Source organism: Pomacea canaliculata, linkage group LG11 (assembly GCF_003073045.1).
Source record: "Pomacea canaliculata isolate SZHN2017 linkage group LG11, ASM307304v1, whole genome shotgun sequence".
Lineage (NCBI taxonomy): Eukaryota > Metazoa > Mollusca > Gastropoda > Architaenioglossa > Ampullariidae > Pomacea > Pomacea canaliculata.
Window position 1 is genome coordinate 21,514,599 of NC_037600.1, and position 26,945 is coordinate 21,541,543.

Below are 26,945 nucleotides of genomic sequence, written 5' to 3' on the forward strand. Positions count from 1 at the left end.
TAACGTTTGTTAAAATAATTTTTTATTATGATTGTTGCCAAATGATAAAAACTTCAATTCTGAAAACACGTTTTTTCAACAAGGCGATCATGGGTGTAGATAAACATTAACTTTGTACAAGTGGTGCAGAGGAATCAAGAAATATATTATAGGATATATTAAGAATCAGTAAAAGCAATACTAAATGTAAGTTTAATGTTTACCAACAGTTTATCAGTTTACTAAAAGTCTACAACTCATTCCCTCAAGTGACCCCAGGTGACCCCACGTACTGACTGTACCCCAGTAGTTCACAGCTGCTGTAGTAGCAGGACCTTCTGGACTGCCAAGCCTGACAGCTGGGTTACAGGAACAGACTGGGTGTGAGCTGCTTGTCTTGTTACAAAGGTGTCAACTCAGCAATGTTACATAATATAAGTAAGGTAAGACCTAGCTACAAGCCTCGTACAGCCATTGCGACAGGAGGAGCCACACCTCAGTGTTGTGGATGTTGTCGGAATGAGGACGATGACAGAAGTGACGATGATTGCCTGGCAGACAGCAAAGCAGGCGTTCACAGACATTAACAGAGTCAGCAGACTATAAGGCTAAGGACCGTTGGAGATGCTTCGCCACCTGAAGGTGGTGGACACGGGGAGGCTGTCCAGTCAGTGACCACAGCTGTCACGGTGGGCTGTGCAGCCTGCACTCCATGACCTCACCAAGGTCTGGGCGAGAAGCCGCTGAGGAACGTGGGCTACATTCAGCAGCTGCACAATGGAGGACTGGCGACTGTGAGTGGACAGCTGTTACACTGAGGGCAGCTGTTACACTGGATTGTGCGGCTGTTACATCGAGGTCAGCTGTTACACTGAGGGCAGCTGTGACACTGAGGACAGCTGTTACATTGCGGGCAGCTGTTAGACTGAGGACAGCTGTTACACTGGATTGTGCAGGTAGTCAATGTCCACTAAAGTTACTCAGTTCTCCGGTCAAATGAGGTGCAATGAGGAGCTAGAGGTCAGAGAGGCTAGTCAGGGTGGCTAGTCAATGAGACTAGTCAGGCTAGTCAGGGGGGTTAGTCAGTGAGGCTAGCAGCTGACGTCACTCGCAAAGGTACAGGAGCTGATGGCGTCACTGTAGCGCAGGTCGTTGGGGCAGGACATGGTGTAGGCTCTGCCCTGCACACACATGATGAACTTGCTGCAGTCGCTGGCGTGCGGCTGGTACACGCGGCTGGGGTCGCACTCAGTCTTCTGCGCATGTACACAATACAAACACGTGAGCAGCAGGTGATGACACGCTCCACCCGAGTAGAGACAGGACTAAGGTTAGTCGCACTCCGGGTACATTGCCGACAACACAAACACTTCCTGTCTACGCAGTAAGTAATCACATGTCGGGGAATATTAAGTGAAGTAGACAGGGGACATATCAGGGAATATTAAGCAAAGAATAAAGTAGATGGTGGGCACTTTCTTCCATACATCGTATCTTTGAGTCGTTGAACCACTTACAACAGTAAGTGCGTCTCAATGTCTCGCTAATATTGACGTGTCCGTGTTAGTTATGTCTGAATGTTCTAGTATATTCTATGTTGTAGCAATGTTAATATTCAATACTGTTGCTACTTCAATGATGTAACAATAACTAGGGCTAATTACTCTTTACATCTCAATACCCGCGTGTTCTCTTCTGTCGTCCTTTTCGTTCGTTCGGCATTTTAAAGGAAGAGAACGTACATGACTGCAGACATTGTGGATGCCTGCCTGCCTGCCTGTCTGCCTGCCTGCCTGCCTGCCTGCCTGTCTGTCTGTCTGTCTGTCTGTCTGTCTGTCTGTCTGTCTGTCTGTCTGTCTGTCTGTGTGTCAAGGACGTGGCTGTCACCTCACCTGCTGGGACCCGTCGTGTGTACAGGTGTTGGTCAGCTCGTCCCACACGCTTCCTACACCACACCTCATCAACCTCGCCACACCGTTGTCGCACTGGTAGTAGTTGCGGCTGTTGTTGGTGTCGGGGATGAACTTCGTGCTGCCTTCTGGACACTGAGCTAAGGAGAGAGCACAGAATGTAACCATATCCTGCAGTAACACTTGTTTTTAGGGGAAAAGTGGATTCTTTGTTCTTGACGGCCAAGCCCGACTGATTACCAGACAACAAGACAGAGGTCAAGGGGCATCTTAACGTTTATTCACTGGTATCCTGACCTACACCAACATGTCTCAACCTGTGCTGCTAATAAGAAAATCAAAGGTAGGCGGCAGCCATACATCGACAGCAGCAATGAAGGCTGCGTTGATCCAGTGGACCTGCTTGGACCTTGGCTCTGGACTTTCTACTGACCTCATCAGCGTGTCATCGTTGATATCAATAAATGTATATACATAAATCCTTGGAACAGGGGTGAGAATACATCATGAAGAAAGAGAGAGCTCATTCGTTAAGGACATGAGAAGGGTAAGAGGAGGACGTGAGGAGGACGTGAAGCAGACGTGAGGAGGACGTAGAGAGGACGTGAGGAGAACGTGGAGAGGACGTGAGGAGGACGTAGAGAAGACGTGAGGAGGGTGCAAGGATAGACTAGGGGTCGGAGGACGTATACGCACGCACTACCAGACCTCAGCCTGTAGGTTTTTCACTCACCTCCACAATCCTGATTATTGCAGACGACAGTCTTGTTTTCCTGAGCAGCGCCCTCACACTCACTGCCACCGTAAGCAGGTTGTGGGTTGTCACACTTCCGCTTCCTGAGTTGCAGGACCTGACCCCCACCACAGAGGGCGCTGCACTGACCAACCTCTCGCCACTTGCTCCAGTTACTCCAACCGCCATCAACTGCAACAAAATACCCGCAGGCTATATTTAGCTACACAGCAATAGCTACATCTCTGACATCAATAATGGACGTCGGTTTGACCTTTTCACCTCGTGCCAAAATTCAAAATCAGTCGTTTCTGATGGTGTGGTCCTCCTAATTAGTTTAAAATAATGCTCGTCAAAGTTATTTTTAAAATTATGTTAAATTGAGGAAAGCTAAAACTAATGAGTGTAACTGCCGGTGATTAAATGGCAAAAGAAAATTGTGTTTTGTGAACTTACTTGGACAGGGGTCAGTGTTACAGGGGACTGACTCAGTCTTACTGTCATCCCCCTGACAGTCACCTCCCCCGTACAGAGGGGCGGGGCTAGTGCAGTTGCGTGTGTAACTCTGGTTCTGCTGCCCTCCACCACACGGCTGAGAACAGCTTCCATTGCTGTCCAGGTACCAGGGGGACCACCCGCCATCCACTGCAATGACTCAGCCATTAACTCATCTGTGAGTACAGGCCTCATGGTGGGTGTGTGTATGTAACAGTATAAGTGGGTGTGTGTATTTTTATATGTGAGGGTGGGTAGGTGTGAGTAGGTGTGTATGTAACAGTATAAGTGGGTGTGTGTATTTTTATATGTGAGGGTGGGTAGGTGTGAGTAGGTGTGTATATAAGAGTATAAGTGTGTGTATATACCGATAGGAGTGTGGGTGGGGGTGTACGTATAAGTGTCAGCGAGTGTACATATAGGTGTGTAAGTGGGTGTGTATCGAGGAGTACGTATGCAGGAGTGGGTGTATATCTAGGAATGTGAGTGAGTGAGTGTGAGAGTGAGTATAGGAGTGTAGAGAGAGGACAGATGTGTGATCGAGCACGGGTAGATACTAATAGACGCATCTGAAGAATTCTGATTTGCTGCACATGTCCTAAGTTCTCAGTAATAAAAGGTGAGAGAGTTGAAGGATGTACAGTCCACTCAGATGGATGTAAGGTGTAATGTAGAGACATTGTGTAGACATTGTGTAGACATAGAGTAGACATTGAGTAGACATAGAGTAGACATTGTGTAGACACTGCTGTGATGGATGTGTTTTGATTGTGCAAGTGTTTACCTACGTTAATGGCTATAGGAATCTATGGATGTATTGGATATATAGATAGGTCAACATCCTATTGGATACATAAACTTATTGACCTACTGGATATGTCAGTTGATGGATCTACTGGATATCAATCTAAGGGTATCTTGCATAAGTGGATGTTAAATGAGGGAAAGGTGAATGTCACTGAGAGAAAATATTCTGCAAAAGTTGTCGTTAAGGGAAAGAAAAAAAATGGAGAGTTTGGTCCTACAGATGACTGAAAATATCAGAAGTATGGAGGGTAGCGGGTATCAGCTGATATTAGTTCTCACCTGGACAAGGCTGAGTGTTGCAGGCTACAGTCTCTACTCGGGTGTTGTCTCCTGTACAGTTACTTCCGCCATATTGAGGGGCGGGGCTAGTGCAGTTGCGTGTGTAACTCTGGTTCTGCTCCCCTCCACCACACGGCTGAGAGCAGCTTCCGTTGTTGTCCAGGTACCAGGGGGACCAGCCGCCATACACTGGAAGAAGAAAGAGAACCGACTGTAGTGAGTTTGTGGGTTTGTACACACAGTTTCCAGGCTAACATGTTTGTATGAAAATAACTTGCAACTAAACCCTCTTTATGAAAAAAAAAACAAAAAAAACAAACAAAGTCAAATATAAAATAATGCTCACTTTATGGGTATGTGACGTAGTGAGATACACAATATACAAATAATTTAAAAGGTCGGTGACATTCGTAAATAAGACACAAATATTGTGACTCCACAGATAAACACAGGAGCAAGAAGAAATCGTCAATGTATTTAACACAGTTTGTCTAACCTGGACAAGGCTGAGTGTTGCAGGCTACAGTCTCTACTCGAGTGTTGTCTCCTGTACAGTTACTTCCGCCATATTGAGGGGCGGGGCTAGTGCAGTTGCGTGTGTAACTCTGGTTCTGCTCCCCTCCACCACACGGCTGAGAGCAGCTTCCATTGCTGTCCAGGTACCAGGGGGACCAGCCGCCATCCACTGGAATGACTCAGCCATTAACTCATCTGTGAGTACAGGCCTCATGGTGGGTGTGTGTGTAGAATTGTGTGAGTAGGTGTGTATATAAGAGTAGAAGTGGGTATTTACATAGAAGTGTTAGCTGTTGTGTACAGGAGTGTGAGTGCCGGTGTGTATATAGGAGTGTCACTGAATGTATAGAGGAGCTGTGAGTGGGTGTGTCAAGGAGCATGAGAGTGGTGTGTAACTAAGAGTGTGAGTGAGAGTGAGTTTAGGAGTGTGAGTAGGTGTGTATACAAGAGTATAAGTGGGTATACATACATAGAAGTGTTAGTGGATGTGTACAGGAGCATGAATGTGTGTGTATAGGAGTGTCAGTGAATGTGTATATAGCAGAATATGTGGATGTGTGTATACATGTGAGTGTGTGAGTGTGTGTGTGTGTATCGAAGTGTGTGAGCGGGCGTGTATGGAGGAGTTGTGAGTGGTGTGTGTAGAGAACAGCGAGTGGGTGTGTAAAGAATGTTGTGGGTGTGTACATAGGAGTATACATATATAGGACTGAGTGTGTGTACATAGGAGCATAAGTATACAGAAGAGTGAGTGGGTGTGTACATAGGAGTACAAGAGGATATATATAAATAGGACTGTGTGTGTGTGCATGGAAGAATAAGTGGATATATATATATAGAGAGAGGAGTGAGTGTGTATGCATAGGAGTATAAGTGGGTGTGTATCAATGAGTGCCTGATTGGGTATGTGTAGCGAGAAGTGTCAGTGGGTGTATATAGTGGAGTGTAAGTGTGTGTGTAAAGAGGAGTGTCAGGTGATGTGTATATAGGATTGTCAGTGTGTATAGGAGTGTGATTGGGTGTGTATTGAAGAGTGTCAGTGGGTGTGTATTGAGGAACATCAGAGGGGTGTATATGAGAGTGTCAGTGAGTGTATATCAAGCAGTGCCAGTGTGTGTGTAAAGCAGTGTGTAAGTGGTGTGTGTATATAAGAATGTGTGAGTGACTGTTTAAAGGAGAATGTGAGTGGTGTATGAAGAGGAGTATGAGTAGACGTGTATATAGGAGTGTAAGCTGATGTGTAAAATAGTGTGTGAGTGGCATGCATGTATAGAAAGGAGTGACATTGTGTAGACATCGAGTAGACATCGAGTAGACATAGAGTAGACACTGCTGTGATGGATGTGTTTTGCTTGTGCAAGTGTTTACCTGCGTTAATGGCTATAAGAATCTATGGATGTATTGGATATATAGATAGGTCAACAACCTATTGGATACATAAACTCATTGACCTACTGGATATGTCAGTTGATGGATCTACTGGATATCAATCTAAGGGTATCTTGCTCATATTAATTGTGGATCAACTGCATGTAAACTTCTATGGATAAGTGGATGTTAAATGAGTCAAAGGTGAAAGTCACCGAGTGAAAATATTCTGCAAAAGTTGTCGTTAAGAGAAAGAAAAAAATGGAGAGTTCGGTCCTACAGATAACTGAAAATATCAGAAGTATGGAGGGTAGCGGGTATCAGCTGATATTAGTTCTCACCTGGACAAGGCTGTGTGCTGCAGGCGACAGTCTCTACTCGGGTGTTGTCTCCTGTACAGTTGCTTCCGCCATATTGAGGGGCGGGGCTAGTGCAGTTGCGTGTGTAACTCTGGTTCTGCTCCCCTCCACCACACGGATGAGAGCAGCTTCCGTTGTTGTCCAGGTACCAGGGGGACCAGCCGCCATCCACTGGAAGAAGACAGAGAACCGACTGTGGAGTTTGTGGTTTGTTACACACAGTTTCCACGCTAAATGTTTGTATGAAAATAACTTGCAACTAAACCCTCTTTTATGTAAAGAAAAAAAAAAAAAAAAAAGAAAACAAAGTGGAAATAATATATTGCTCACTTCACGGGTATGTGATGTGGTGAGATACACAATACACAAATTATTAAAAATGTCAGTGACATGTGTGAAATAAGACAAAAATATTGTGACTCTACAGATGTATTTTTATGATAATAAAACCAATAAAAAGTCCATCAATGTATTTAACACAGTTTGTCTAACCTGGACAAGGCTGTGTGTTGCAGGGTACAGTCTCTACTCGAGTGTTGTCTCCTGTACAGTTGCTTCCGCCATATTGAGGGCGGGCTATGCAGTTGCGTGTGTAACTCTGGTTCTGCTCCCTCCACCACACGGCTGAGAACAGCTTCCGTTGCTGTCCAGGTACCAGGGGGACCAGCCGCCATCCACTGGAATGAGTCATCCATTAACTCATCTGTGAGTACAGGCCTCATGGTGGGTGTGTGTGTAGAATTGTGTGAGTAGGTGTGTATATAAGAGTAGAAGTGGGTATTTACATAGAAGTGTTAGTTGTTGTGTACAGGAGTGTGAGTGCCGTGTGTATAAAGGAGTGTCACTGAATGTATAGAGGAGCTGTGAGTGGGTGTGTCAAGGAGCATGAGAGTGGTGTGTATCTAAGAGTGTGAGTGAGAGTGAGTTTAGGAGTGTGAGTAGGTGTGTATACAAGAGTATAAGTGGGTATACATACATAGAAGTGTTATTGGATGTGTACAGGAGCATGAATGTGTGTGTGTGTGTAGGAGTGTCTGTGAATGTGTATATAGGAGAATAAGTGGATGTATATATATATATGTGAGTGAGTGTGTATCAAAGTGTGTTAGTGGGCATGTATAGAGGAGTTGTGAGTGGTGTGTGTAGAGAACAGTGAGTGGGTGTGTAAAGAATGTTGTGGGTGTGTACATAGAAGTATACATATATAGGACTGAGTGTGTTGTACTTAGGAGCATAAGTGGGTGTGTATCAATGAGTATCTGATTGGGTATGTGTAGCGAGAAGTGTCAGTGTGTGTATATAGAAGTGTGCGAGTGGGTGTATATAGTGGAGAGTAAGTGCGTGTGTAAAGAGGAGATTCAGGTGGTGTGTATATAGGATTGTCAGTGTGTATAGGAGTGTTATGAGTGGCTGTATATATAGGAGTGTCAGTCGGTGTGTTTTGAGGAGTATCAGAGGGGTGTATATGAGAGTGTCAGTGAGTGTATATCAAGCAGTGCTAGTGTGTGTGTAAAGCAGTGTGTAAGTGGTGTGTGTATATAAGAATGTGTGAGTGACTGTTTAAAGGAGAATGTGAGTGGTGTATGAAGAGGAGTATGAGTAGACGTGTATATAGGAGTGTAAGCTGATGTGTAAAATAGTGTTGAGTGGCATGCATGTATAGAAAGAGTGACATTGTGTAGACATCGAGTAGACATCGAGTAGACATAGAGTAGACACTGCTTGTGATGGATGTGTTTTGCTTGTGCAAGTGTTTACCTGCGTTAATGGCTATAAGAGATCTATGGATGTATTGGATTATATAGATAGGTCAACACTATTGGATACATAACTCATTGACCTACTGGATATGTCAGTTGATGATCTACTGGATATCAATCTAGGGTATCTGCTCATGTGAATTTTGGATCAACTGCATGTAAACTTCTATGGATAAGTGGATGTTAAATGAGTCAAAGGTGAAAGTCAACCGAGTGAAATATTCTGCAAAAGTTGTCGTTAAGAGAAAGAAAAAAATGGAGAGTTCGGTCCTACAGATGACTGAAATATCAGAAGTATGGAGGGTAGCGGGTATCAGCTGATATTAGTTCTCACCTGGACAAGGCTGTGTGCTGCAGGCTACAGTCTCTACTCGGGTGTTGTCTCCTGTACAGTTGCTTCCGCCATATTGAGGGGCGGGGCTAGTGCAGTTTCGTGTGTAACTCTGGTTCTGCTCCCCTCCACCACACGGCTGAGAGCAGCTTCCGTTGTTGTCCAGGTACCAGGGGACCAACCGCCATCCACTGGAAGAAGACAGAGAACCGACTGTAGTGAGTTTGTGGGTTTGTACACACAGTTTCCACGCTAACATGTTTGTATGAAAATAACTTGCAACTAAACCCTCTTTATGTAAAGAAAAAAAAAGAAAAAAAAAGAAAACAAAGTGGAATAATATATTGCTCACTTCACGGGTATGTGATGTGGTGAGATACACAATACACAAATAATTAAAAATGTCAGTGACATGTGTGAAATAAGACAAAAATATTGTGACTCTACAGATGTATTTTTATGATAATAAAACCAATAAAAAGTCCGTCAATGTATTTAACACAGTTTGTCTCACCTGGACAAGGCTGTGTGTTGCAGGCTACGGTCTCTACTCGAGTGTTGTCTCCTGTACAGTTACTTCCGCCATATTGAGGGGCGGGGCTAGTGCAGTTGCGTGTGTAACTCTGGTTCTGCTCCCCTCCACCACACGGCTGAGAACAGCTTCCATTGCTGTCCAGGTACCAGGGGGAACAGCCGCCATCCACTGGAAGAAGACAGAGAACCGACTGTAGTGAGCTTGTGGGTTTGTACACACAGTTTCCAGGCTAACATGTTTGTATGAAAATAACTTGTAACTAAACCCTCTTTAGGTAAAAAAAAAAACAAAAAAAAAACAAAAAAAGCAGAAAAAACAAAAAAAACAAAAAAAACAAAAAAAACAAAGTCAAATATAAAATAATGCTCACTTTATGGGTATGTGACGTAGTGAGATACACAATATACAAATAATTTAAAAGGTCGGTGACATTCGTAAATAAGACACAAATATTGTGACTCCACAGATAAACACAGAAGCAAGAAGAAATCGTCAATGTTCTCAACACAAGTTTGTCTCACCAGGACAAGGCTGAGTGTTGCAAGCTACAGACTCTACCCGGGTGTTGTCTCCTGTACAGTTACTTCCGCCATATTGAGGGGCGGGGTTAGTGCAGTCACGTGTGTGTGTAACGCTCATCTCGCCTGCTCCACACGTCACAGAGCAGCTGCTGTTGTTCTCCAGGGTCCACGTGGACCAACCGCCATTGACTGGAAAAGAAACAGGTCATCAAGTGTGTGTTGGCGGGTACATCTCTGTGTATTCATTCAAGAATTTTTTGCTAGTTGTTCAGGTCATTTTTCTATGAAAGTGAGAGACTGAAGCTGTTTGTAACGTAAAATGTCAATATAAACAATGACACACATGCATATATATATATAAATAATCTGATGTGAGTATCAAGGTTGTAAGCTGTCTTCTAGCACAAGTTCACAAGTGAACAGAAGTTATGTTAAGAGACTTTGGTGTTCCTTGCAGATGAAAAGGAATCTCTCAATCCAGAAAAATGAAAATTACAGAGGACGTCCAGAAGCTGTTACATGGACACAGCTGTATGTTGGAAGGTCAGGGGTCAAGTCTGTTGTCATTTCCTGTACAGTCATGTCCGACATCATCACGAGCTGGACTGTCGCAGTAATGTTGTAGGCTGGGGTTATTTCTCCCCTCCACAGGTCACAGAGCAGCTGCTGTTGTACTGGAGGCAACACAAAGACCAAACAGCGCTCACACTGACTTATCTCCTCCTGTTTGGAAGGGACGTAATCCTTGTATGACTGTCTTGAGGGTGTGTGGTGAAGAGTTGTGTAAAGGGTGCATCTGGGGGATACAGCATGAAGACCTCAATACGTGCAACATAAAGACTTACAACCTCGACATTCCAGTCCCTGTAGACATGTCAGTAATTGTAATTAATTGTAATTACAGCCGGTTACAATTACCTGTCATTCATAGCTACAGCCTCCAGACCTCAGCAGATGTAAGGTTGACATTGCTGTAAGTACACGTGTCACGGCACCGGGGGGGGGGGGCAACAACACAAAAGCGGATTGTTTCAATGAACAACAAAATGATTGCCTGTGGGCTGTGGCTCGGGACTTTGCTACGCGATACGATACATATGATACATATGATATATCTATATCAACACAAAGTTCTCACTACAATATGCTCAAAAGGTCTATGGGGAAGTAAGCAACGAAGGCGCGGGTTTCAAAGCGAATCACACCCTCCAATGGCTTCTACCCTTGACTAAGTCTGTCCGTCTCTTGTCAAACTTTCTCACAACAGTTTCCAGAGTTCAAGTCCTCGATATATCAGTCTCTATTATAACCATCCACACTAACCTTCATACACTCTGTAAGCATCATCTCAGTCACTCATCAAAATATCAGTGGTCCATAACGAAAATCACAGTTCTGTGTCCCCCCATCTTAGGGTTGTCGCCCTGCGCATCGCCAGCCAACTACAATCCACGTCACATAAATACACTTACCATCCTAGTGAATCGGGTGTGAATCTTCCCTGAGAGGTTAGGGTTAGGGTTAGGGTTAATTCGTAACTCGGCGACTGATGACCCGCGAAGGTCGTACTCACTGACCGTGTCGGCGAGGAGGTTACGTGGTACTTCGCGGTGACGTCACGGGTCGACAGGTGCTCCACTGGCCTAGTGACAAGTCCTCCATAGACTCGTTGGTGGATCTCGTACAGTTAGTTCGTGCTGCTGGGTGCTGGACCAAAGGTGATCAAGGAATGGTCCTGGGAGGGGATTCTTCCTCATCAGCCCATACAATTAAAACCTCGTCTAGGCGAGGTCAAACCACAAGGGGTCAGTACCGCGCCGCATCCAGGGTCGATGGCCCCGGTGTACTCTCTAATCTCATCTCGGGACATTTGCATGTCGTGCCTCAGGCTCGTCATCTTCCTTCACTATTTCGGGGCTGGGTACATTTCTACCTCCTTCCCGCCAGAAACCTACTGGTGAACCAGCTTCACCATATACTTCGTGTCACGGCTAACCCATTCCCCTGTGACCTCCTCACCCACTGTCACATACATTCTATCTACACTTGCAGTCCGTAAGTCGCAGAGGGGTTAAAATAATGTGGGAAACACGGAGGCAGGGACTGGTCACGTGGTACAGTGAAATCGAGAAATGCGGCATCTGGCGACACGTCACTTACCTGGACATGGCTGCGGGCTGCAGGACGCGGATTCTACCTTGGTGACGTCACCCGTGCAGTTCCGCCCGCCATATTGAGGGGCGGGGCTGTTGCAGTGACGTCGATACCAGACGCTCATCGTTCCTGGTCCACACGTCACAGAGCATCTACCGTTGTTGTCTACAGACCACGAGGACCAGCCGCCGTGCACTGCACACACAGTCTCCTCCTTACCCGGGTGTCAGGTGTGAACCATGCGAGGGTTTGTGTGCTTTGTTGTGTTTCTCACCAACTGTCGCTAGGTGACGGTGTCTTGCAAACTTTAGTATTTACTGAATGCCGACAGACAGCCGGCATGGTGCTGGCAGGTTAGCAATGAGCAATTTATGATAGTCTTACTTTACAATAATTACAAGTGTGTATGTGTATGTGTATGTGAGTGTGTATGTGTATGTGTATGTGTATGTGCATGTGTATGTGTATGTGTATGTGTATGTGTATGTGTATGTGTGTGTGTATGTCAGTGTATGTCTTACCACTGAAGGCTTCCACTACATACAGGCTTCCACTCTACATGCACAGCGACTCCAAGGTGGGATCACGTGACCACACTTTACAGTTTACTACACATAGCATCAGACCAACCGCCCACCATGTCACGGAGCTAGCAGCACGTCACACCATGTCACCACACCACCCAACCAACACTTTACCAGTCACACCATGCTAGCCAACACCACATAGGGTGAGAGCTCACCAGGACAGCTCTGAGTGTTGCACGTCTGCTGCACGACGTTAGTGCTGCTCCCAGCGCACGTGGCGCCCCCACACGACGGTGGTGGGTTGTTGCAGAAGCGCTGGTACGTCACGCTCTGAGTACTGCCCCCGCACGTCACAGGGCAGCTGCTGACAGACTGCAACTGCCAGCTGGACCAGCCGCCGCTGACTGGTAGAGGCAGAAGTAGACAACAGAAATAGTAAACAAAGTAGTCTACATAAATAAACAACAGAAGTAAATAACAGAAATAGTCCACAAAAATAAACAACACAAATGACAGAAATAGAAAGCACAAATAGCCAAAATAGACAGTAAACATTGTAAATAGAAATAAACAGCAGAAACATGGATGAACGACAGATTGAAAACACAAAAGCACGTGACTATGACAGAAGGAGTCTAGCCAAGCTGCTATCCAAGACAAAGAGCGCAGTTACACCTACGTAGTATGTCTACATATGCTATATATGTGCGCGTGTGTGTGTGTGTGCATGTGTGCGTGTGTGATGTGTCACGGACCAGTGCGGGTGCCACCCGACCTTGACACGCCGCGTGGTGTCGGAGGGAGGCGTGCACCACAACAAGCGGGTCAGTGGGTCACCAACACATAGGATTCCCCAGGTGTGTGTCACCAGTGCAGTCTCTAAGTGCGGGAAGGTCAACATCTCTGGACTAGTGACCAGACGGAGCTGACCCTTGTGTCTACAAGGCGGGTACCGCCACGACCTCTGACCCCTGCTGTGACCTGGCCTAATCCAGGTAAGGTCTTTGCGTCTACAGAGGGATGAATGAACCTACACATGGATGAGAATGAGTTGTGCGTGCTTCAGATGAGAGTTGTACTCATGCTGAGGGCGCACCTTCCTGTCCTCGTCACACAGGATTATTTAACCATGGAAACCGTGTTCAGTGGAGCAGGACGATGATGAGCAAACCATGACGACAGTCACCGACCTTCACATTCTTGCCTCCTGAGTAACTGTTTGACGGGTGGCTCCCCTCACTTGCCCCCGCGCCTCCTACTCCACTGATGTTCTCTGTATGTTTATGTACAGTGGGGGGGGGGACATCAGGAGGCAGAAGGGGGGCTGCACGGTCACACCTTGGGAACCCCGCTGACAGTTTAACAACACAAGCTCGGGGTTGGAACCCACAGGGGAGGCGCAGGGTTGGGAGACCCACACAGACGTGGAGGAGATGCTGCAGTTAGTTTATAAAAACAAACAAACATGTGTCTGCATGTTTACAGGTGTGGTACACAGTCAACACCTTGTGTGTCAAGCATCAGAGTGCATTGGGCCAATGTTTTCATGTCCCCGCCAGGTGTCATGAGGCTGTGCATTCTTCACAAGGTCTCTCACTTTAAACTCATGGAATCCTATTTCCACTGGGTGCACTGTGGGTTGCCCTATAAACACATTCTCTTTGTGTTTCATATCAGGAAAATAAAACTCGTCCCTGTCGACGGAAAAAATGTTTTGTTGACGGTTCAGCTCACAAAAAACTGCCTTGAAGCCTTGATTACAATCACAGAGCCGAGTGTCCTCTGTGTACCACGTGACAGCTGTTGACACAGTTTGCGAGGCAAGAGTCTGGCGACAGAAGAGTGCCAGCAACAACAGAGCCTCTCTGCCAGGTAAACACCATTCACTAGACTCACACACCCGGGACTGGGGGCAACCTTACTACTGGAGCTGAACAAGACCACAGGGTTCAGAGGTCACACCTGGCTCCATGACCCCTGCTGTAGCAGCAGGTGCACGTGCCGTCAGGGTTCAAGGCAGCTGCACCTAGTCTCGTGTATTATTATCACAAAGTCCTGCTCCCTGTGCATACCCTGACAACAGGACACTGTGACACCTGCATTGTTCTCTGACATGCACTCCTCATGTTACACCCTGTTGTTGACTAACGGCCACCCGCATCTGATCAAGACGTGTGTTGACAAACAGGAATGCGGGTATTTTAACGGACTTTTTACTTACAAAAACATCAGACATCAATCTTTCTCTCTCTATCTCTCTATTTCTCCCTCTCTCACTTCTTTTGTCTCCCCTCCTCCCTTTTTTGGGTCTCTGCGTTTCTTCCTGTTTTGTGTTATTGTTAGGTTGGTACATGTCTGTCTCTCGTCGTCTGGTGAATAGCATGTTTGCACTACGCAGACACCCGTATTACACCCAGACAACACCCAAACATCCAAACACCTCATCAGACAACACTCATATTAAGGTCGTGTCCGCCCTTATTGTACCAAGAAGCCACCCGTAATCCTACCCGGACAACAGCCGGCGTTGCAGGACTCGTATTCACTCTTGGTGCTAGCGCCGGGACAGGTGGCGCCACAGTAGCTAGGGGCGGGGTTGTTGCACTGTCGTACGAAGGACCGCAGGCGTGTCCCGTGCCACAGGTCGCAGAGCAACTTCCGGTGCCAGAGGTTGACCAGCTGGACCACTCGCCATTGGCTGTACAAAAGGTCAAAGGACAAAGATGAAACAAGGACTGGCACATCGCCTGTGGCGACATCGTCCAGCACGTTGTTGACTTTCAGCACCATCGTGTCCCGTCTAGTCCTTGATGGTATGAGTACCTGCTTGCATTCATGTTTATGTTTATATACATCACACAACTGTTGTACATATATATATATCTGTCAGGCTGTGTAAAGCAGTAAAAGGCGGACAGGTGTCCAGAAACAAAATGTCGCTCAAACAATTTTGAAGAAGCCGCAGGTGAGCCACAAAAGCAAGACACTTTAACTCCATGTCTCGCAAAACATCAGTCGCCAGGAACCTGACACATCGCCATCTTGTTTTACCTATATCTACCGCCTACATCTACCGTCTATATTTACCTTTATATCTACCGAATATATCTATCTCTTCTATTTATCTTCTATTTCTACTGTCTATATTCACTTCTATGTCTACCGCCTATATCTCCATTGATGTTTTTGCTGCAAAAGTTTCTATTTATAAACGTCATGTGGATGAGAAGGAACTGTTAGTGCACTCAAGTCGGGTACTTCAACACAAAGCTACATATGTCATATGTAGATACCCGGGTTAACCAATAAACAAACCTCAGCCTGCTGTTAGTCGACAGACAACATCAACACATAAACACATACACACTTACCGCCTGTTCTGTAGCAGGTGTCCCCCACAGCCCTGCACAGCAAAAGTCACTTTAAGAAGAAACGAGAAAAAGATTTTCTTAAAGTTGCTTCGTGTGGAAGTTGGTGACGTATGTGTTGTAACAGCTCACCATACAGGTGTATCATTACACAGCAGATGACAGTTATTATATCAACACTTGCTAATCGTCTGTTGACAGCCCATCATGCAGGTGACAGTGACAGTGACAGTCAGTGACAGTGACAGTGACAGTGACAGTCCTGTCTGACAGTAACACGCAATGTTTTCATAGTACGAATATTACCAGCATGGTAACAGTCATCTTATCTCACGCACACACACAAACACACATATACACACAAACACATTCACTCACACACACAAACACATACACAAACACACACAAACACACACACAAACACACAAACACACACACACGACTACGAGGCAGGAGGCTGGCAGGACAGTGGTACCTGTATCGAGTGCAGCGCGACCAGTTCCAGAATCCACATTTTGTAGTGTAGCGCTCAGACCTCGTGCAGTAGTAGGAGCAGCTGCAACAACCACACAGCTGCTAGTCACACATGTCATCACACAATCAACAAGTCACACACCATCCTGGCAGTAGTAGATACCACGTGACAGTACATTGCAAAAACAAGACTCAAAATGTCATTACTAGTCAGTGACAATCTACAGGTAACTGTGTTACTAGTCAGTCACAATCTACAGGTAACTGTGTTACTAGTCAGTGACAATCTACAGGTAACTGTGTTACTAGTCAGTGACAATCTACATAACTGTGTTACTAGTCAGTGACAGGTCTACAGGTAACTGTGGTTACTAGTCAGTGACATCTACAGTGTCTACTGTGTTACTAGTCAGTGACAGTCTACAGGTAACTGTGTTACTAGTCAGTGACAATCTACAGGTAACTGTGTTACTAGAGTCAGGTAACTGTGTTACAGTCTACAGGTAACTGTGTTACTGTGACTAGTCAGTGACAATACAGGTAACTGTGTACTAGTTAGTTGACAGTCTACAGGTACTGTGTTACTAGTCTAGTCAGTGACGTGTTAACAGTGTTACTCTACAGTAAACTGAACTAACGTGTTACTAGTCAGTGACAATCTACAGGTAATGTGTTACTAGTCAGTTAACTGTGTCTGACATTACTACTCCTAGTGACACATTTACAGGTAACTGACTAGTCAGTGACTACAATCTCACAGCTGTAACTTGTCTAGTGACAATGTCACAGGTAACTGTGTTACTAGTCAGTGACAATCTACAAGGTAACTGTGTTACTAGTCAGTGACAAATCTACAGTAACTGTGTTACTAGTCAGTGAACACATCTACAGGTAACTGTGTTACTAGTCAGTGACACAATCTACAGGTAACTGTGTTACTAGTCAGTGACATCAATTTACAGGTAACTGTGTTACTAGTCAGTGACAATCTACAGGTAACTGTGTTACTAGTCAGTGACAATCTACAGGTAACTGTGTTACTAGTCAGTGACAATCTACAGGTAACTGTGTTACTAGTCAGTGACAATCTACAGGTAACTGTGTTACTAGTCAGTGACAATCTACAGGTAACTGTGTTACTAGTCAGTGACAATCTACAGGTAACTGTGTTACTAGTCAGTGACAATCTACAGGTAACTGTGTTACTAGTCAGTGACAATCTACAGTAACTGTGTACTAGTCAGTGAGTCAGTGACGCACAATCTACAGGTAGATGTGTTACTAGTCAGTGACTAATCTACAGGTAACTGTGTTACTAGTGACAGTGTTACAGTATCACAATACAGGTAACTGAGTTACTAGTCAGTGACAATCTACAGGTAACTGTCGTTACTAGTCTTGACAATCTACAGGTAACTGTGTTACTAGTCAGTGACACAATCTACAGGTAACTGTGTTACTAGTCAGTGACACAATCTACAGGTAACTGTGTTACTAGTCAGTGACAATCTACAGGTAACTGTGTTACTAGTCAGTGACAGTCTACAGGTAACTGTGTTACTAGTCAGTGACAATCTACAGGTAACTGTGTTACTAGTCAGTGACAATCTACAGGTAACTGTGTTACTAGTCAGTGACACAATCTACAGGTAACTGTGTTACTAGTCAGTGGACAATCTACAGGTGACTGTGTTACTAGTCAGTGACAATCTACAGGTAACTGTGTTACTACTAGTCAGGTAACTGACAGTCAATCTACAGGTAACTGTGTTACTAGTCAGTGACACAATCTACAGGTAACTGTGTTACTAGTCAGTGACACAATCTACAGGTAACTGTGTTACTAGTCAGTGACACAATCTACAGGTAACTGTGTTACTAGTCAGTGACAATCTACAGGTAACTGTGTTACTAGTCAGTGACACAATCTACAGGTAACTGTGTTACTAGTCAGTGACACAATCTACAGGTAACTGTGTTACTAGTCAGTGACACAATCTACAGGTAACTGTGTTACTAGTCAGTGACAATCTACAGGTAACTGTGTTACTAGTCAGTGACAATCTACAGGTAACTGTGTTACTAGTCAGTGACAATCTACAGGTAACTGTGTTACTAAGTCATCAGTGACAATCTACAGGTACTGTGTGTTCGTTACTAGTCAGTGACAATCTACAGGTAACTGTTTTACTACATAACTGTCACTAGTGACAATCTACAGGTGACTGTGTTACTAGTCAGTGACAATCTACAGGTAACTGTGTTACTAGTCAAAGACACAATCTACAGGTAACTGTGTTACTAGTCAGTGACAATCTACAGGTAACTGTGTTACTAGTCAGTGACAATCTACAGGTAACTGTGTTACTAGTCAGTGACAGTCTACAGGTGACTGTGTTACTAGTCAGTGACAGTCTACAGGTAACTGTGTTACTAGTCAGTGACAATCTACAGGTAACTGTGTTACTAGTCAGTGACAGTCTACAGGTAACTGTGTTACTAGTCAGTGACAGTCTACAGGTAACTGTGTTACTAGTCAGTGACACATCTACAGTAACCTGTGTTACTAGTCAGTGACAGTCTCTACAGGTGGGAGGTGTGTGTCAGTGACAGTTCTACAGGTAACTGTAGTTACTAGTCAGTGACAATCTACAGGTAACTGTGTTACTAGTCAGTGACACATCTACAGGTGACAGTCAGTTCTACAGGTACTGTGTTACTAGTCAGTGACAGTACCTGGTGTAGCTGTTAGTGAGTCAGTGACAGTCTACAGGTGAACTGTGTGGTACAGGTAACAGTCAGTGACAATTCTACAGGTAACTTCAGTGACAGTCTATCTGCTGTGTTAGCAGGTAACTCAGTGTTCTACAGTCAGTGACTATCAGTTTCAGGTAACTGTGTTACTAGTCAGTGACACTACAGGTGACTGTACTAGTCAGTGACAATCTACAGGTAACTGTGTTTACTAGTCAGTGACACAATCACAGGTGTACTAGTCAGTGACATCTACAGGTAACTGTTCACGTTGTGTTACTAGTCAGTGACAATCTACAGGTAACGTGTTACTAGTCTGTGACACAATCTACAGGTAACTGTGTTACTAGTCAGTGACACAATGTACAGGTAACTGTGTTACTAGTCAGTGACAGTCTCCAGGTAACTGTTACTAGTCAGTGACAGTCTACAGGTAACTGTTACTAGTCAGTGACAGTCTACAGGTAACTGTGTTACTAGTCAGTGACAGTCTACAGGTGAGTGTGTTACTAGTCAGTGACAGTCTACAGGTGAGTGTATTACTAGTCAGTGACAATCTACAGGTAACTGTGTTACTAGTCAGTGACAATCTACAGGTGACTGAGTTACTAGTCAGTGACAGTCTACAGGTGACTGTGTTACTAGTCAGTGACACAATGTACAGGTAACTGTGTTACTAGTCAGTGACAGTCTACAGGTGAGTGTGTTACTAGTCAGTGACAGTCTACAGGTAACTGTGTTACTAGTCAGTGACACAATGTACAGGTAACTGTGTTACTAGTCAGTGACAGTCTACAGGTGAGTGTGTTACTAGTCAGTGACAGTCTACAGGTAACTGTGTTACTAGTCAGTGACAATCTGCAGGTAACTGTGTTACTAGTCAGTGACATTCTACAGGTGACTGTGTTACTAGTCAGTGACAGTCTACAGGTGACTGAGTTACTAGTCAGTTACAATCTGCAGGTAACTGTGTTACTAGTCAGTGACAGTCTACAGGTGACTGTGTTACTAGTCAAAGACACAATCTACAGGTAACTGTGTTACTAGTCAGTGACAATCTACAGGTAACTGTGTTACTAGTCAGTGACACAATCTACAGGTGACTGTGTTACTAGTCAGTGACAATCTACAGGTAACTGTGTTACTAGTCAGTGACAATCTACAGGTGACTGTGTTACAAGTCAGTGACAATCTACAGGTAACTGTGTTACTAGTCAGTGACAATCTACAGGTAACTGTGTTACTAGTCAGTGACAGTCTACAGGTAACTGTGTTACTAGTCAAAGACACAATCTACAGGTAACTGTGTTACAAGTCAGTGACAATCTACAGGTAACTGTGTTACTAGTCAGTGACAATCTACAGGTGACTGAGTTACTAGACAGTGATAATCTACAGGTAACTGTGTTACTAGTCAGTGATAATCTACAGGTAACTGTGTTACTAGTCAGTGATAATCTACAGGTAACTGTGTTACTAGTCAGTGAATGATTACCGTCTGCGCCACTAGGCATGACGAGGAGGGGACCTACACTACTGCAAGTGTCACCTGTAACTTGTGTTACCTGTGAACACTAATCGGGTATCTCATATTCCATCCCTACCTGTCCATGTTGCCCTCCCAAGCTTGATGCTTACTCAACATTTCGTTGGCTGCTACAACAAGGCTACAGCAGCTGCACACAGCTCAGCTCTCATAATCTAATATAAGATAATTTACCCCAAATACATCGAACTGCAGCATCTGTACCCCGGGTAGGCGAGATAATAAACACCAAAGAAGGTCGCGGGTGCAGACAACTGCGGCCTGTCAATCCGACACCTGCGCTGTGGAGGGACACTCAACTGCCCCCTACACTGGTGTGGGAGGGACGACTAACGACCGTTGGTACCTGCTGGTCAACCTGCACAAGTGTCTGAAAATGCCGGGTATCTCTCAACAAAGTGTTTGTAGAAAAGCACGAGTAAGCGTGGGTGATATACGGGTATCTGCCAGTGAGTACTGAACAGTGAGTCAAGTCGGGTACGTATCACCTTACCTGACGGTGCCGCAGGTAGCGCCGCCTACACAGGCAAGAAGGATAACTATGACCAGCAGCTTCATCATCAGCGACAAGAGGCAGCAGCAGGAGGAGGGAGACCGGACACAAGCCTGGGATAACTGTGAGTGCAGGGCGCGGTAGTCTCCCCTTGTGCACCTGTGCAGGTGTAGTCACCGAGGACCTGTTGGTAGTCGGCGGCGCTGACGACTTTAAATAGCAGACGAGCGGTTGTTTACAGCCTTGTTGTCTGCCCCACACCTGCCTTACTTTGACCTCCTACCCCTACTCCCCCCACACACACACACTCTCATCACGGGTGGGAACCACCAACATACTCCGCTAGAGGGCGCTGCACCTCATTGGGATAATTGGTATTTCTTTTTAACAACTTACGGCGGGGACGAACAAGTTTCTTGGAAAACCTCTCATTGTAGGCTGTTGGGTCATCTTTAATAATAACAATGACAATAATAATGACAATAATAACAATGACAATAATAACAATGACAATAATAATGACAACAATAATACCAACCATGATAATACATCGACAGAATAATCAGATGACATACAGAGAGGGACACAGCATGACACCACAGGCTATGTGGGTGGAATGACCGATGGGAGGATGAAAGATGAAGACGGTAGTCGCTGCCACCGTTGCTCTGTCCACTTGAGAAGCTGTGAGTGTGTCAGTGAGTCTGTCAGTGAGTCTGTCAGTGAGTCTGTCAGTGAGTTTGTCAGTGAGTCTGTCAGTGGTCCTGTCCGCGTCACGTGGTACACAGCTCCGCTGTACTGTCAGTACTGTGTGCTGAGCTGTACTAACAGTGTGTCCTCTGTACCCTGTGACGTAGCCATGACTTAACAATGTCTCTTGCCACGTCACACAGTCTGTGTGAGCCTTGCTTTAGGGAGACATTAGTTTATACATGTAACACGGGGTACACTACATCATCCCTGTAACACGTGATACATCACGTGATGTCTGCAGTACCTGATACATCATGTAATCCATGTAATACGTGACACACCAACTCATGCCTGTATGACGTGACACACCGTTTGTAATACGTCACACCGAGTGATGTCTGTAACCGGCGGTGCAATGGGGCTGGTGACCTGGAAGTAGAGGTCACTGGCCACCAACCTGTAAGTACACTGTGTGTGTATATATAATATACATAAGTAACTGTGTGTATATATATATAACTGTGTGTGTATGTGTAACTGTGTGTGTAATATATGTAAGTACACTGTGTGTATATAAAATACATATGTAACTGTGTGTGTATGAGTGTACGCACTTGTCAATATTTGCAGAGTGACATCGAGAGGACCAACTTATTATTGTTATTATTAGCTGATGTCAGTGACTATAGACACACTATAGACTGTTACTGAGAGCTACTAGCTGATGTCAGTGACTATAGACACACTATAGACTGTTACTGAGAGCTACTAGCTGATGTCAGTGACTATAGACACACTATAGACTGTTACTGAGAGCTACTAGCTGATGTCAGTGACTATAGACACACTATAGACTGTTACTGAGAGCTACTAGCTGATGTCAGTGACTATAGACACACTATAGACTGTTACTGAGAGCTTCTAGCTGATGTCAGTGACTATAGACACACTATAGACTGTTACTGAGAGCTTCTAGCTGATGTCAGTGACTATAGACACACTATAGACTGTTACTGAGAGCTACTAGCTGATGTCAGTGACTATAGACACACTATAGACTGTTACTGAGAGCTTCTAGCTGATGTCAGTGACTATAGACACACTATAGACTGTTACTGAGAGCTACTAGCTGATGTCAGTGACTAGATATTTCTCACTATCAGATCCCCACTAGTTCTATGCTGGAGTAAGTAACGGACCTCAGACAAGGCCAACATTTGTGGCAGGTAAGAACAAACCAATAAAAAGAATGGCAAGGTCGTTGTGTTGAGACCTCTACAGGTGTGTTAAACAGGACGGGTAACTGCTTCTACCTTCATTTGAAGTGTTTGGTAAAGACAAGGGTGGAGAGTACAATGGGGGGGGGGAGTATTACGGGGGGAGGGAGTGAGGGAGGGAGAGAGGCAGTGCTAGGTGAAGGTCCGACTGTCTTTGTCTCTCACTTCCCCTGTAACACAAAGGTGCGGGACACGAGAAACCGAAAGCACCAAAGTGTTTCTCCGAAACAGCCAGTTCTCGTGTTCCCCGTGTCACCAGCAAACTTCCCCCAAGTTGTGTTTGCGGCATGTTTGTTGTTACATTTCGCCTGTCCGAGGCAATATCGGCTGTCCTGCCATCACAAAGTTGTAAAACAAACACAAAATTGAGAGAAAACTGAGACAGTGGTCAGCAGACCGTTAGAGCCAGGTGTCGACACCAACTGGACACACGGTGGAGGCCTGTGGGGTCAAAGTGCCAAGTGCGTGGACTAGAACCCTAATCAGGCGGTTCCAATTCCCAGCTGGTATTTTTTTTTCTAATAACAGTAACTTAACTCAGCCAATAGCACTTTGTTCGCCGATATTCCACTGTAAATTTGAGAAATAGTTGGGTTTTTTTGTTTGTTTTTTTTTGCAGCCAACAGTCTAATGGTGTAATGTGACAGCTGAGGGGTACTACTTGTTTGTTTAATAGCTTTATCGCTGCAATAGTGCAGTACAATAGGACATAATTACAATCATGCTATAAGTCATCACTCCTTAGCTCAGCAAACACAACACTTGCAGAACAGGAACCGAGCTCTGTGAAGTTTAGGTGCTGAAAACAAACATGGACCAGATGTTGGCTGTGACACACAGACACACACATGTATAAATAAGCTAGCATGAGCAGATCACATCCGCTGTCAGCAGCTACTGTCCTCCACAAAGTTTTAGAAACAACGGATGTGAACGTGTTGCCGTGTGACCGACAGTCCCCCACACACACACACCTGCTTTGGGAAACGGCCAGCGGGCAAACCGCACTTCCACAGTTTGGCAACTCGCTTGTGGTTCCTGGGGTGGCGACTGGACACGTGTTGTCTTAGAGACTTAGACAATACAACAACACAAACAATGATGTCAAACTGGTTGTACTGGGGGTCAAGGTTTGTACTGGGGGTCAAGGCTAGTCTAGTGCAAGGCTCGGTGTCACAGTTGTACCTCAACAAACTCTACTTGTCCTGTAAACAATCCTTTTTATTGTTATTGTAAAGTAAGCTCAAAATCATATCGCATGATCACAAAATATAATATATCGTTCGTTGAAAATTTTTTATTAATATTACTCTCTCTTTGAACTAACTGACATATTTTCTTAGTTTTCGTGTGATTTGAGTCTGAGGAGCATGAACTCATTTTTACCTGTTTCATTGACGAAGGAAAACAACCAACGTGTTTACCTGCCTGCAGTCACAGCGGTAAACATGAAAGTTGATACTCTGTGTTTACAAGACGACTAGACGAGGGATTGCTCCTTGAAGAAACCAACTACATAATGTCGCCGACAACCACGTGACTTTCACACACAGAGAGCTCATGCAAAGTCACGTGACCTGCATGCTCCTGCCCTCCATAATTTCAAGGGTTGCGTAAAAGTCTCTGCCCTGCTCCTCCATCCGGATCCTGTGACCTGTCTGTGGCATTGTTGACAAGACCTTACAGTGCACCCCGGGTCCATGTCCGGGTTTGTGAGGAAAGCCACAGCAAAGACGATATACCCGTATTATACAGTTAGCTGCGTCACACAGGTCAGAGGTTATCCGCTAACCTCCATGAGCCTCCTCAGAAAGAGTATAGAACCGGGAAGTCTTATCTTCCTTTTCAAATGATTTTTTCTGAAGTGCATTTGAAACACATAAACAAATCCCTCTGGTAACATCTGAAGCTCGAGTTTGACATGATGGCAAAAATAGTTTTTTTTCTGTCATAACCGTGCATTGCTGTCTGTCTCTCGGGTTCTGTGTTTGTGTATTTGTCTTTTACTCTCGCTGCTGTCCTCAGCATCCACCTCCAGTCGATGTCTTGTCGCCGCAGATGAGGCGAACACAGCTGTTCACTCAGACCAGTGGTTCTTACCCTGTTTAAGGTAGCGAACCCACAAGTTTCATATGCACATTTACCGAACCCTTCTTTAGTGTCATCACGAATTGCGGGTGTGTCTTGACCTCCGTGGCGGAGGCTCCGCCGAACCCCTGAGACCGACTCACCCAACCCCTAGGGTTCGATAGAACCCCGGTTAAGAACCACTGACTCAGGGGAATGTTAGCACTGCTAGAGAGAATATGTACAGACTGTTAGTCTATGTTAGCACTGCTAGAGAGAATATATAAAAGCTGTTAGTCTATGTTAGCACTGCTAGAGAGAATATGTACAGACTGTTAGTCTATGTTAGCACTGCTAGAATATACAAGTCTATGGCTATGTTAGCACTGCTAGAGAGAATATATAAAAGCTGTTAGTCTATGGCTGTCAGTACCTTCATGCTGACTGTCTACTTGCACTGTCAGAACTAGTGATGTGGACTTTGTTACAGTCTGCACTGACACTCAACAGCTTGTGACAATGTCAGGGCTTCCTGTCTGTGTCCTGTCAGTACAGGTGTGAATAAAGTTCATCTCACTAAATAGTTTCACAGACGAGAGGCTGCTTTGACTAAGTATTCGGAGCTTTGCACAGACTAAAGAAACAAATCTCTTTGAACATCGACAGATGTGAAGTATGAACAGCACAATGGCTGTTAGCTTAGAAAGGCAAACATCTACATAGACTTATCATGTAGACAATAAATAGACAATAAATCTTGACAATAAATAGACAATAAATAGACAATAAATCTTGCTTCCAGCACATAACCGCCTCCTCGCCCATCCGCCCCAAGACACGGAGATGGTCACCCTCCACTTCCTGGAGGCCTCCTGCCTACACAGTGGGTTCAGCTTACAGCAACATCACCACTGGGTCACCAAGGTCGACAGGCAGCGCCCTCTGTCAGGCTCAGAGCGAGATAACCCTGACCGTGACGTCATGACCTGTGCTGGTCAGATGATGCACGTTGAAGCACGTGAGGTGTTTACAGGGGAGACTAGTCCGTGCGACAACAGGGGTACGATACAGATGGGGTCCACCATAGCACTCAGTGCACTAGCGCACGATACAATAGGATATAGGGCACAACAACACAATATAACAACAGACTGTATGACTGTATGATAGGGGGTCAAACACGATACAATACGATACAATAACAACACAATATAACTCAACAGACAGTATGACTGTATGATAGGGGGTCAAATACGATACAATAACAACACAATATAACTCAACAGACTGTATGACTGTATGATAGGGGGTCAAACACGATACAATACGATACAGGGCACAACAGCACAATATAACTCAACAGACTGTATGGATATAGGATACAGGGGGTCAAACACGATACAATAACAACACAATATAACTCAACAGACAGTATGACTGTATGATAGGGGGTCAAACACGATACAATAACAACACAATATAACTCAACAGACTGTGTGATAACAGGATATCGGGGGTCAAACACGATACACGATAAACACAATACACCACCAAGTGTATAACCCTCGTCATATTGACACCAAGTGACGTGTAATGAGATCTGTGGTGTCGAGGTTGTTGCCGCTTGCCATGTTGCTGTGTGTAAGCTGTATATATGTATGTATGTGTGTGTATATATGTATCACAGTGTGGAAGCCATGGTAGTCTTCAGTTGTGGGAAGTGGTGACTGCACTGGGCTCAACCCATTCGTCACAGAAACTGCCCTTCAGTCTGTCTTGAGGACGCCAGAGTCCGGGTGTCAGGGTGCAGACAGCCTTCAGGTGCCACCCCACTATGTGTGGAGCAGCTCGTGAGTCCGTGACACGAGGGCTGAGTGTATGAGCAGAATGAATGTAAGAATGAAGGAGGAATCGCTGTGGTCTGCAGTAGTCAGGTGTGTGTTGGTGCAACCACTGGTGTCGTCACAGGTTGTCCTCCAAAACCATCGCCACAAACACA

General features: G+C 45.1%; 1 protein-coding gene across 3 annotated transcripts; it reads right to left on the minus strand.

The window, feature by feature from the left end:
- Window positions 1–21,110, minus strand: LOC112576056 (coadhesin-like). Of its 3 annotated transcripts, XM_025258278.1 has the most exons (15): window positions 20,910–21,106; window positions 16,118–16,198; window positions 15,646–15,677; window positions 14,785–14,972; window positions 12,490–12,678; window positions 11,754–11,942; window positions 9,594–9,782; window positions 9,052–9,240; window positions 6,429–6,617; window positions 4,700–4,888; window positions 4,204–4,392; window positions 3,079–3,267; window positions 2,623–2,814; window positions 1,872–2,029; window positions 1–1,235 (listed from the first exon to the last, which is right to left on the minus strand). In XM_025258278.1, exons 2-15 carry the CDS (start codon window positions 16,154–16,156, stop codon window positions 1,071–1,073), a joined length of 2,286 nt encoding a protein of 761 aa, XP_025114063.1. In that variant the 5' UTR covers window positions 16,157–16,198; window positions 20,910–21,106; the 3' UTR covers window positions 1–1,070. The 3 variants fall into 3 exon arrangements, with proteins under 3 accessions (XP_025114063.1, XP_025114065.1, XP_025114064.1); XM_025258280.1 differs by lacking the exon at window positions 4,204–4,392 and having other exon boundaries at window positions 20,910–21,110; XM_025258279.1 differs by lacking the exon at window positions 11,754–11,942.
- Between the last annotated feature and the right edge of the window lie 5,835 nt (window positions 21,111–26,945).